Source organism: Schistocerca cancellata, chromosome 9 (assembly GCF_023864275.1).
Source record: "Schistocerca cancellata isolate TAMUIC-IGC-003103 chromosome 9, iqSchCanc2.1, whole genome shotgun sequence".
NCBI lineage: Eukaryota > Metazoa > Arthropoda > Insecta > Orthoptera > Acrididae > Schistocerca > Schistocerca cancellata.
The window spans coordinates 167,821,686-167,835,864 of NC_064634.1; the positions used below are offsets into that span (position 1 = coordinate 167,821,686).

General features: G+C 36.2%; 1 protein-coding gene across 1 annotated transcript; it reads right to left on the minus strand.

Annotated features, from left to right (window-relative positions):
• Positions 1 to 2,076: 2,076 nt before the first annotated feature.
• On the minus strand, positions 2,077 to 7,829 carry LOC126100171 (UTP--glucose-1-phosphate uridylyltransferase-like). The gene has a single exon (XM_049910720.1). It carries the CDS (start codon positions 7,563 to 7,565, stop codon positions 6,024 to 6,026), a length of 1,542 nt encoding a protein of 513 aa, XP_049766677.1. The 5' UTR covers positions 7,566 to 7,829; the 3' UTR covers positions 2,077 to 6,023.
• Positions 7,830 to 14,179: the final 6,350 nt, after the last annotated feature.

Here is a 14,179-nt window from a genome sequence, read left to right on the forward strand (position 1 = left end):
AACAACAGCTAGCATATTCATTAATACTGAATAGTTCATCAACAGCAAACAACACTTGTTTTCAGACCCGTTACTTCGATGCTTTGCTACAGCTCTCAAATGCTGATGACAAAATGAAGATGTTGCCAACAAGTTAAACAACAGATCTTGCAGCTGAAAATACACATCATTGAAATATAAATGCTATACCACAGGTTACACTACAATAAAAATCACACTTCTGTGGCACATCAATTTTAGTGACTGCTGGCTTACACTCTTGCCAAACTACTTACAGATAGAGAGTCACATAAAAAACAAAATAAAAATCATGCATACAATACGTTACAATGATGTTTACAGATATAAAATTTCTGTTATCAACAGTGTGATATATATCAAATCACTCCTCACAACAATAATGCAAAAACATAAAACCGAATATGGTACATTACACTTCAGTATATGCATTTGATGATCTGTCCTAGTAAGGCAATTTCCCATCACATAAAAACAAATGATCTATTATAATCAAGCATCATGACCCATTATAGCCCTAGAGGAGGGTACAATCTATTATTACAAATCTTTATTCCAGTCATGACAACACATGATTAAAAACAAGGGCACATAACAAAATATAAAAATTTTTATCAGATAGTGATGTTCTTAAATGTAACATAAAATTCAACTGCTTCCAATTATAACAACAAATAATACAAATTCTACATAAAGTACACAAAACAAAAAGCACACAAATACTGTTATACTCTGAAATCTGAATAAGATCACACACACATTTTTTATCTAATCAAAATATAAATTCATGAGGTGAGAACTACAGTCACATTAATGCCTCAGCCTCATCATACTACTATTTCAAGCATAATCTTATATTATGCTGTACATCCGATAAATGGAGATTCACTGGTACATGAAAATAAAAATTCTCAGAACAGTACAAAAATTAGATGAAACAATAATGAAATACTTACAAATTAATACTTTTCTACCATTACACGAGACTCTCGCTAATCAGGCCAACAGTAGTCTGATGCACACCCAAAAACAAGTGCACAATGAATTATCGTGCGTGACAATGCTTAGTTAAATTTCAACAGTACTCAACACATATGGATAGCGAGTTGGAAAGACGGAAGGTTATGCGAAAGAGTGAGAATGAAGAATTGGATGTAGCTGTTTATAGATGGTTCATACAGCAACGCAGTAAAGGAATTCCAGTCAGTGGTCTGATTATAAAGGAAAAAGCAGCTCCATTTAACAAACAACTTGGTAGTAGTAACTTGTTTGAAGCAAGTGAAGTCTGGCTATCAAACTGGAAAGAACAACATGGCATTCGGCAGCTGACAGTCACCAGGGAAAGGACACTGATGAGTTTTTAAGCAAGATACAGAAGATAATAGAAGAAGAAGATTTAACAGCTGATGCCTTGTATAATGCTGATGATACAGAACTCTTTTACAAGATGCTTCCTTCAAAAATATTAGCTGCCAAGAACGAGAATGAAGCTCGTGGTTACAAGCAACAGAAACAGCATGTAACATTAATAGCAAGTTGAGATGCCAATGGGAGTCATAAACTACCGCTTATGATGACTCAAAAATCCCAACACCCACATTGTTTTCAACACACTGACATAAATACTCTATCAGCGCAGTATTGCGCTCAGAAGAAAGCATGTATGGACAGACAAATATTCTCTCCATGGTTCCATGAAACACTTGTACCAGCAGTGAGAAAAGAGCTAAAGAAGAAGAAGCTTCCACTGAAAGGTATCCTTACAATCGACAATGGAGACGTTCTTTTCGTGAAGCGCTACTGAGGAAATTTAGAGAACCAGCATTTGAGACTGACTGCAGTACAATTTTGCTACCGCCAACTTATATTTCGCGGAAAGACCACAAAGATAAGACAAGAGAGATTAGGGCTCGTACAGAGGCATATGGGCAGTCATTTTTTCCTCGTTCTGTCTGGGAGTGGAACAGGGAGAGAAGATGCTAGTTGTGGTACGAGGTACCTTCCGCCTCGCACCGTATGGTGGATTGCGGAGTATGCATGTAGATGTAGATGAATGCTCTCAGTCATGCTTCAGATGTTTCTCTAAAGTCAGATGGTGTACACGTACAAGCACTCTTTCTCCCACCCAATGTGACAGCCCTTTCAGCCTATGGACCAACGAATTTTGGAATGAATTAAACATTGTTATTGACATTTACTTCTTCTCTCCTTGCTATATGAAAGTGAAAAAGACTCCTCTGAGACTATGCTGAAGGTGTGGAAATCAATTAACATACATGATGCTGTTTTCCAAGCAGCCAAAGCATGGGATAAAGTGGAGAGCACTACCATAATTGAGAGCTGGAGACAACTGTGGCCACCCATTCATAACGAGTTGGATCCAGTAGTGAGTGAGTGACAGTGATGAGCCAGTATATTTGGAATTATCAATTACTTTGTACACTGACATGTTCCACAACCTTCCAGGAGGAGAAGAAATTGATGATCAAGATGTTACTAAGTGGCTGAATGAGGAAAACTGTGATAAGGACCAAATTTTAACAGATGAAGAAATAATCAAAAGCGTGCAAGAAAGTAGTGATGAAAGTGATGAAGAACAGGACACAGGAGGAGAGAGCATGAAGATTTCTCACACTGCTGGTGCTGAGGTCTTCCTGGAGTATATTATGCAACAACCATATATGTGCAGTACCAATGTAATGCTTGTAAAGCAGTTGCATGATAAAGCATGCTACCGTTGTGTATCATCATTGCAACAGTTAAAAATTAGGGACATGTTTCATAGTCAGTGATATGACTGTATAATTACGTACAGTATACACCCGAGGACTAAGTTTTCTGTGGAAATTAATGCATTTTTGAACTCAATAAACTATATCCTGTGTTTTAAAATTGTATCCTTTGGTTTAATAAAGTACAGTACACTATATCCCCTATGTTTTCAAAATAAATGAATAAAATAAATTTCAGGCACTCAATAATCCGGCACCCATATGTCGCAAGAATGACCGGCTCAGCAAGAGTCTAGTGTATTAAAATATGTAGATCAACATATTTGATATGGTACATGTTTCATATATTTAATCTATGAAACATGTTAACACACACAGTTGTTATACAAGTATATAATTGTTATGTACAAGATAACTTATAGATTCCAGTATATATTTCTCTTCGTACCTTGGGTCAAGAATACGGTTATAATATAGAAGCTTCAACATATAGCAGCAAATTTAATCTCCTGTTAAAAATCAACTGTAAATATAGAAGCTGTTCTATTTCATTTAGCTTATGGAGGGGGGGGGGGGGGGAGGAAGCTATGTACTGGTATTTCACTCATAAGGATGAAAATAAAAAATAAAACAGACAGAAAATAATGTTTTTCTTTTCTAAAATGTTATACTCATTCTAGTGGTGAAATATTCCAAACAGCCAGTTTAGAAACACCATAAAACAATTTGTTTTAATTTCAGGTTGAACTAAGAAGAACAACAACAGTCTACTCAGTTTATTCACAATTTAGTACCCTACAATTACTTTTCACACACATAGCAGTAATATACAAAAAGGACCTCGCCAAAATTGAAAAAGAACAGCTTCATAAATGAGATTACTGATGTACCAAATGATTTAAAAATACATATATGTCTATCCCATCTTACATTGCTTCTTAAAGTTTTAACTTTAAGAATTTCCTTCACAGTACACATTACATACTACATAAACACAATCCATTGCACTTAGGATAGAGAATGCAATCTGATCTTCTGATCTGATCTTGTTGCAGTTAGGGTAAGGTGTCCTAAATATGATACAAAATCACAAAATGTGTTTTCATGCAATCTGATCTTCTGATCTTGTTGCAGTTAGGCTACTTACAGACCTCGTACTTTCATAAACTCTTCCTATATTCTCATCATTTGCTAAACTGTTAATCACCCACAGAAGCAATCCTGTCATTTCCTTACTGTAAATAAGGTATTATACAACTGAACTGAGTTTAATAGCTAAAACTTTTCAATGTTTCTAATGCACAAATTTTAACAGCGTGATTTTTACAATCAATTATTTGTAATATCACCACAGTAGCTCACAGAAATTCATAACACATACTATTATATTTTATACCTGGTCTACAAATATACTTTGCATAGTATTTCATTACAAACAACATTTCTGATTTAACTCTCACACTGTGTGTGCTAAAACTATGAACTATACAACAATCATTTTTATTTTAAAACATTTCACAAGACGTTATCAGGTTCAGTAGTAATTTACTACGAAACAATGGATTTATATCTAACACTCTACTACTTTTTGCATGCAGTCTACACTAACAGTAATTTCACTGCACAAAGTACTTTCTGATTTACTGTTCAGTGTGTAATTGTTTTTAAGGAAACTTTTCAACATTCAGGGTGAATGTCCATTAAGTGTGACATTTTCCACAAATAAGCGATACACACAGGATCCAAATATGAAACACAGAAGATTGAATTTACCCTATCCATAACTAAATTGTATAGGCCTACATGAATTTACTCCTCTTATGCAAAATAAATTATACAGCCATTCACACAGATTGACAGAAGAAGAAAGTGTGAAACAGGCAATGGCAAAGCAGTATTCATGCTGCACAGTACCATGAACAAGATTTAAATCAGGAAATACACAATATAGCATCTGATTTATTCAATGAATCATCGCTTATCTGAAATGTGCACTGTAATAGCTTTGGAAAAAAATTATACGTAAGCAACTGTATAAACGGTCCTTTAGCATAATGTTGCATGCTGTCGTAACACACTACCTGCATATATTTCTATACGACAGCTGCTCACCATTTTCATGAACTTATGCTGTTATACGGAGCTGTAGTGACAAGTTTACATGGATGCCCATAGCAAAAGTTCAAGTGCCCAGAAGAGAGGAAGGGGATTAGAACAATCAATCAAACACACTAACAGGGGCTTGAAACCAGGGCACACAAGCTAGACAGTAACAATTTGTCACAATGCCTAGGTCGTGGTCTGCAGCCAGGATTTCAACAGTGTGGGATCCATAGTATTTTCTCTGAAAGGAAATTGTTCATGTCAAATTCCTCTGCAGTGATTTAGTCCCTCCCTTCCTCTGGCTGTCTATGTTTTCCTTGCAAGCTACCATGTACATTGGATTGGCATTACAGCACCCTACAGTACCATCTGAACCTAAAGATGGTGTGCTGTTGTTAACTTGAGAACCATTTACGCAATTTTTACATGAGGAAAGAATCAAGTGTGACCAAAAAATACTATAAAATTAATAGTAAGTTGTATTGTGACTAAGAAATCTGTATAACTTATCTATGCTAAACTCCTGAAAGCAGTGGAAATATATGAGATGCAGACATCATTTACAATAGATCGTCATTAAAAGAATATATACTTCTATTAATAGATGTGTTTCTTTTTATAGTTTATTAGTGCTAACAAACTGCATAACATAGAACACATGTAAAATCACTTACTCAGGCAATAATTTTATAATAGGTCCTGGAGAAGAGATCATCACGACATATCTGATGATTTACCATTACTGAAACCTTGAGACAACACCATGAACCACCGGCAACAACTCATAAAATTCTAAGCAACACCTTAACAATGAATTAGTTACAATTTTAAATTTGAAACTATATTAGGAAGCAACCAAGCTCTCCTGTACAAATACTGACATTAAGCTCACTTGAATACCTGAAATGGTAAGAGTAACAAATATTTAAGTCCAAATTCATAGGGGTGGCAATAACTACAGGTTCATATCAGAAGTAAGAAACAATTTGAATAAAATTTTCATGGATACAACTGTGACTCCAGATTACTAATAGTAATTAACAAACATAAAAATCAGGACTAGTGAATGCAAGAAAATCTAAAATATGGATGAAACACAACAATTTGTTTCCATTTCTTTTTGTAGCAAACATAAACATAGAATCATCATTGCAAAATTTTAACACAGTACTAGTGATCCAAAATTCTCAAATTGCCTGACACTATTTTATTTTCTAACACTGCCCCAGATGGTATATCAATTCTGTCACCATGATTAGCAACAATAATTACAGTGCCTTTCAGAGACACACCCCTCCCAAATGTCACATCACCAGAAACAGTTAAATGATCAAGTTCAAGAAGATCTGGAATATCTGCAAATCTTGATAGAAATTCCTTTACTTTTGCGAAATGATTGTCACCCAGCTTGACCAATGGTGTCGTGGGGAACATGCGCAAGGGGCTCATAACAAGAGAGCCATGGTTGAGGCTGTATAAGTTACTTTTCACTAACAGTAAATCTGATGTCTTCTTGACTGGCAAAAAACGCATCCGAGGAACATTTATACCGAGGCCACCATTAAAAGTCTTCATTGCTGCACCTACAGCAGTCTCTAGTTGAATAACATTCAGTCCGTTAGCTAATGTTTTATTGTTCACAATAATTTCCATGTTCAGTGTTTTTTCTTGCAGTACTCGTTCTATAGCACTGAGTTTTACCCATAAATTATTTGTATTGAAGAATTTGAAAGTCTTTACTGACTTGAAATCATCGATATGTTCTTTAGGAACTTGTGCAATTTCCAGCAATCGTAACTTTTGTTCATACTGAATTAAGGTACCACCTTTCACGTCAGCTCTTGTCTTGTCTGTTACCTCCATCACAAATTCTGGTGATCTGTCTTCGGGGCGAAAGAGAAGATTCAGAATTTTTGGATCGACAGTTGCACCAAGGTTGTCAATATTAGATATAAAACAATATTCACGACCTTGTTGAATAAACTCTTTTAAGAGCCCACAGTTTCTGAAACTGTCATAAAAATCACCGTGGCCAGGTGGATACCATGCTTCCATGTCACCTTCAATATCACATGTTCTTGCAATCGGTAGTAACGTATCCCTGCTGATTCTTGGGAAACAGCTCTGGTTGAAAGTATATATCTCGACTTGAAGACCTTTATATCTACGTACAAATTTTTGGGTATCATCGTCGGTGTTGAACGAGTTCATTAAAACAAGGGGTACATTGACATCGTACGTCTTATTGAGATGTTCAATTTGTTGCACAGTGAGATCAAGAAAATTTAATTCGTTTCGCACATGAATCATAGACTTCGGGCCATGGCAACCCATTGAAGTTCCCAGACCACCATTCAACTTGATTACAACAAGTTTGTTTAACATCTCGCGCACGAGTTGTGTTGACGGTTCCGGAAGAGAAAAGTAATCCTTAACGGCATCTTCGGGAAGCTTTTCTATACGTTCCCAGATAATTGATGGACCCTTTTCGCTGAGAAAGCGCTCAAAAAGCTGCCTAAAACATTCAAGTTGTGTTCTCAGCTTTGGAATTTGATTCTCAGTGGCGGTACTCAACAGGCTGTCAAGTTCATGCTGCAGTTGGTTAACAGCGTCGCGTTTAGTCATTTCTTTAAATTCACGAGATCCTGATGGAACTCTTTGATGACTAAATTTCTCTTTTTTACCGTACGTGCCCACGACATTACCTTCCATCTTCGTGCTCCAGTAAAAAATAAGAAAACAATCGAGTCTATGTTATTTAGGTTTGTGTATTAACAATCAACTTTCAGTTTAAAAATTGAATGTCTCTCTTATCAGTTCTGTTATGATCTACAGCTAGAAAGGAAATAAAACGCAGCTGATCACTAAATCAACAGCGACTTGTCGAACACTATTTACCACCACATGACACACGCAATAACAACTCGTTGTCGTCACATCAATATGTCATATAAACAAGTAAACAACACCGGTACCTCCATGGGTGGCAAGTGTCAAAGATTCAGAGGGATCCAAAGCACATAACAAAAACAAAGAAATATGTAGCGTACGAAAGACAAACACCGCAGTCACATCAAAGTTAATATTCGCAGCCCTGTCCGTCCGTCACGTCTGGTGATCTCAATATAAACAGGATGTACGACTGTAGTGCTCTGGATCTGTGAAAATCACGATGGCCGATTATCGCTAGGTTGGCAACTCCGAACGTATTAGTCGTGTTGTTGTTTTGTGCTTTTTGTCGTTCGTAAATAAGTTGTGAACGACTGGTTACCTTTATAAACGTATAATAGTGAGTTACTGTGTAGCTTATGATTGTAGAGAACTGCAAAGGAAATGGAGTTCAGCTTCATAGGTAAATTATACTTTTATTCAGAACTAGTGTTTTTACTGCATTGTATTTGATGTATGAATTGCAGTACTGTAGACGTTACTTCTCTTATTCAGCCATATAGTCGCCACTTGTTTGAAGTAGATTTCCATTTTTTCGCTCGGGAATTCAAAAATTATGAGTACGAGTAAATTGCTGGGAGCTCTGGTCCCTTATTGCCTACAGTTAATAAGTATCCAACATTTCGAAGAAAATTGCTTCCAAACGAGACCAGGAGCATTATTAATTGGTTAAAAAACGATATCGTCCCGTCTGTCTGTGGCTTTCCCAAACATCTACAGAAAAATATGGTTGCAAGGAAATAGTTTATTCGAAAAGAACGTGTTAGGACTCATATAAGTTAAACATATTAAAAATTTTTACATTATAATTGTATCATCAAAATAATAGCTCCTTCCTAGCAAAGTATTGTTTGTTAGTGTGCTTACAGGCTATTATAATTGTGAACTATTGTGTATGCAAAATTACAATGATCTTCTTTCTTGTAGGATGTAAACCAGGCAGATATACATTTGGCAAAGTCTCCTGAAGCACATGGTGAAAACAAAGCAACACAGACAAATCTCCATTTGCCAACAGAAATAAATTACATGAAGAAGATGACAAGGGTGCAAATGGTCGTGATCTGAAGAAACAAAAAGATCTCAATGATGACCCAGCTGCCTGATGGGCTTTAAAAAATGACACCTTAATAGTGATGTGGAGAATCATTTGAAATTTAATTTTAGTGATTTTCCATTGCATTTCATTGTTAACCACTTGAAAAACTGTGAGCGGAAATCAAGCTAGATGGTACTCTGATATCATAAAAGAGTTTGCTCTCGCATTAAATATTTATCCACCTGAAGCTCACTTACAGACATCTCAGATCCTTACTTTGTTTGCCCCATCCAAACTACATCAGATATTGGATTTCTTCTGTCACTGTGAGTCTGGGTTCATAAGTGAAGTGTTCAGTTACTTGAAAGAAAATGTAAAAAAAGAACCCTGCTTAAAAGAATGCACATTAATTTTTGGCAGTATGATGATTTGAAAGCTATTGTTACGGAACAGCAGTAGAAAAATGAATAGTGGCTATGCCAACATTGGTGCCACTAGGCCAGTAGATTCTAATGGACTAGCAAGAGAGGCATTAGTCTTTCAAGTTGTATCGTACAGAAAAAAAATTTAAATGCTATCTTGTATTTTTTTGTATATAATGTTTAAAATTTTACATTGCGAAGAATGTTATTTAATAACTTCACTGGCAGTTAAATATCTCTTTCTTACAGGAGATGGATTGTTTTGCATTCTTTGCGACAATGGAAATTTATTATCGTCGTTAAGCGTTATTCTGTAGACTTCTAATAAACCAGTTTGTCTTTTTTAATTATGAGGAACCAAACAGGCTATGAGTCCAGATGTGCTACTGTATAATCATTTAAAGGCATAGAAGAAAGACAAGTTTTAAGTTTTGTATGTAAATGAAATGCAAATTTTGAAATTCGTGTATTGCGATTTTAGTACAGTGGTGTAACTTTTGGTGTGAAGTTCGACTATGGATTCGACAAAAGTTTACTGGAAGGGCAATAAAATTGGAATACATGGAAATACAAAAAAATGGTTCAAATGGCTCTGAGCACTATGGGACTTAACATCTATGGAAATACAAAGCAAACACCTGTCTACATGGTATTCCTGGAGAGCTAACCTGTAGGACCAGCAAAAGTGCTACTGCTCAAGTAAAAGAGACATATAAGAACGCACTAAATAATTATCTTAAGGCTGACAGCAATGCCGTAATTGTATTGAATATGAATATGACAGAGGAAACATTGCAGAAAATAATGCATCTTAATACACCTCGAGAAGTATGAGCAGAATTGTATAAATTATTTGATGGTGTCTCTGAAGATCATTTATGACTTTGTTTACATTTTTTGGCGGGGGGGGGGGGGGCATGTGAAACATTCTAGTGATGAGGTAGCAACTCATATATCAAAGATTAAAAATATGGGGAATGATTTGAAGCAAGACCTGGCCAAAGATGTAGAAAATAATCCAGAACTTCCAAATTTTAGACACGCTACCAGATGAATATTTCTCATTAAAATCACTTTTGATGATTATGTCAAAAAGTGATGGAACAGTTGATAACTCAACTTTGTGCATATGAGAAAGCTTTGTTGAGTGAAGGAGGAGATTCCACATCTCAAGAGGCTCTTATAAGTAATTCATTGAAATAATCTTCTTAACAACAACAGTGGAAATAGAAAGTTGTCTCTCATTACTGTAAGAAGCCAAATCAATGATCAAGAACTGCTAAATATGGACTGTAGATGCTCGACAACAACAGCCTCAGAAAAGTGATTTGTTGGAAGCTGCTAAGACTCCAAATACCAACATGGATCTCCCCGCTGAAACAAATATTGTTTGTTATCTGAATGTGATACTGGTAGCTGGTATGTAGAGAAAGGTGCAACGAGTCATATCGCCAATGCTGACAGAGATAGTGTTGAGGCTGTTGGCAAGGGTATAATAGAAACAGAAGCAATAGTGAATGAAAAGTGGCAAAAATCACTTTGAGTGATGTGCGGTTCTTACCAAAAATTAAAAAGATTCTATGTTCAGTCTTAGCAGCACAAGACAAAAATCCAAAAAGTACATTTTTAGCCACAACAGAAAGGTATTATTTTAAAATCGGTGAACTCGAAAACCTAGTTGGATATCAAGATCGTTATGGAGGACTATTATAATTAATGATAAGAAGTATTCCTGCTGAAGTAAATTAAAGCAGTCGAGAAAATTTGCTACAATTGTATCATGAAAGATATGGACACTGACGTGAGGGACATGTCAAGATGTTAATCTAAGATCTTAGGCTTAAATGTGGGATTGGACTCTAAGCTCTGTGAAGGCTGTATTCATGGTAAACCACATCAGCTTCCATTTGGCAGCCATAAGAGAGCTTCTGAACTGGGAGAGCTGATTTGTAAGGATGTATATGTTCCTTTAGAAAAGTCCAATTCAGTGTATCGCGACTTTGTGTGATTCAAAGATGATAACAGTAAATATCGAGCTGTTTACATTGTCAAGGAAAAATCAGAAGTTCCTAGTAAACTCAGTCAATTTATAATTGAAACAAAGACTGCTGGGTATACAATTAAAAGCCTCTTAAGCGGTGATGGAGGAGAGTTCAACAACAGGCAGACAAGAGAGAGTTTACAGAGGGAGTACATAATCCAGTCTTTTACTCTGCTGTACGCTCAACAAAAAAGGAATGCAGTGAAAGAGTAAATCGTTGTCTTGCTATGATGCATGTTCATGCAAACATTCCTCAGTTGTTTTGGACTGAAATAAAAAATCCTTCAAGTATACATCCTGAATTGGCTGGGACCTTCCAGCATTTTAGGGATGTCTCCATACGAAATGTGCTATCGAAAGAAGTCTGGCGTGAAGCACCTACGAATAATAGGCTGTAAATGTTATATGGATCGAAAAGCAATAAAAGGGATTCTGATTGGCTATGATCACAATGATGGTTATCAGATCTGGTGTGAAGAAAATCGTCAGTTAATAAGATTGCAGGATGTTATTTTTGAAGAGTAAATTATGCAAAAGGGAAGTTCAGTAGTTCCTAGGGACCTTGATCTTTCTCGTCGGAAGTCTCAAGAGTCATCAGACGAAATTAAGAGCAAAATAAAATTTAGTTTTCCAAGAGAAAACGAGTTCGATAATTATGATGACTTACAGGATGAAACAGAATAGAAATTAGAACAAAATCATTTTGATAATTATGACGATTTACAGAATGAAACTGAAGAGAGATTAGAAGAATCTGATGAGGGAAGGATTAGGCCACAATTGCATGACCGTTTAACATTAAAACGTCTGGAAAGACTTCAAGACTACGTAATGCAGTTGAAAGTTGGGCGTCTATGATTTTGCTGTGTGCAAACACAAACTCTGAGTCTGGGATATTGGGATATATTATCGCGAGTAGCAGCGAGCGAGCAGTTGTCGAGGCAGTGGCGGATACATATGGGGGGGGGGGGGCGAACCCCACTTACGGGACCGTCTGCATTGCCACCTCCACCGCCCCCTCCAGTCAGCCCGCACGCTATTCATTCGTTTCTTTCGTCAGTCGACTCGACTGAATTGAATTATCGAGTAGTTGTACTTTGCTATGTAGCACGTGCATCCGTGTTTCTGTCTGGCACATAGATAACTAACACATACCTACGTGAAAAGTCACGGCCATTCTAGTGATCATAATACGTTATTCTGTCTGGCATTTGTTCGAGAAAAGTCGCGAATATTCTGCTGTTTTCTAGTATAAAGAACGTTCGAAATGTAGCGTCATAAATACGACTATTCACGGAATAGGAAGCAAGTTTACATTCAGAAGCAAGAATATTAAGACAGAAAAATGAATAAGTAAAAAGTCCTACTTGTAGCAAGTGCAAGTGTGAAAATTAGTCAAGAGTGAGATGATGTAATTAACCAATTTGCCAGGAAGAATAGGTGCATAGAGTTCATCATTTAAGGAAGAGAACCACAATTGTAACTTTTTTTATATCATAAGATGGCATTGCCTTGTGTATGTGTATAATCAGGGTAAATAAAATTTTCTTAAACTTGTTTTTCTGTATCCTTCACTGTATCAAGGGGAGTTGGAGGTGGTTGTATGCAGGGTGCAGTGGAGAGAACCATGCAACATGAGAGATCACAGCATGCAGTGATCATGCTGGTATTGCTGGAAGAGACTTTGGCACTAATTAAGAATTTGTTTGGTAATTTTTCTTTTCGCTGAACGTAGTTGTTGGTTGCTTGCACACTGGAGGGATTTTGTCAGATTTGTGTATGGATACACTCAGAGTAATATTAAAATCTTTGTTGTGCCCAGAAAGGTGTTTATTGATTATAGACATTGTGAAATAATGAAAGTTTCTCAGAATTTAAATCATCAACTTTCTGAATATAGTAAATTAAAAGTTTTTATTGGTTTACCACATTTTTCTTTACATCCTTTAAGTTTAGCAAACCAATCCCCTTCTGATCATTCAATTTCTGTGTATAAAAGTATGACAGTAATTGTTGCAATTATTCGATGCATTGCACTCTGCATGGATCACAGTATTGCTTTTTGACATATTTTAGCATGTTGCTGATCAGATGAGGTATGTTGTCTGTTGCACAAAGAAGCATTACAGAACAGTTTGTAGGAGACATTAGAGTATGTTTTTAAAACTCACAGTCATCTGGTTGATAACTGATCTCTTTATAATTTGTGGGAGGAGTAATTAATTTTGTGTTCAAATTTCTGTTTATTTTTGTTCTCAATCAGAATTTTGTCATGGTCAGAGATGGAATGTCACACGCATAATTCTGTACATCATTTAAAATAATTACAAACATGTTTCACATTTAATGATGTTTGAGAAAACGGAATCTTATTGTGACGCCATAAATTCGAGTCAATGAGACGACAGGAAAGCAGCAATGGATGAAGATATAGCGGCACACCAATAAAATGGAACTTAGACTTTGGAAGATTTGCCTCCTGGAAAGAGAGCAATCCCATGTAAGTGGATCTACAAACTGGAGACGAATGCTGATGGATCGGTAGACAGATTCAGAGCAAGATTGGTTATCAACGGATTTTCTCAAAAGAAAGGGACCGATTACAAACGATCTTTCAGCCCTGTGTCAAAGATGTTGACTATTCGAACATTACTCAGCGTTGCATCCAAAGAGAAGATGAACATTGCATAGATAGAAGTGACTACTGTGTTTCTTAATGGTGACCTGAAGGAAACGATTTTTATAACACAACCTGAAGGCTATAATGCTGGTTCTGGAAAAGTATGTCGCTTAATGAAAAGCTTATACGACCTGAAACAGGCACTCCACTGCTGAAATGAGGGATTCACAGATTATGTGATGGAATTCAGATTTA

Coding starts and splice junctions, on each gene's coding strand:
- LOC126100171 (XM_049910720.1), bottom strand. CDS start 7,565: ATGGAAGGTAATGTCGTGGGCACGTACGGTAAAAAAGAGAAATTTAGT.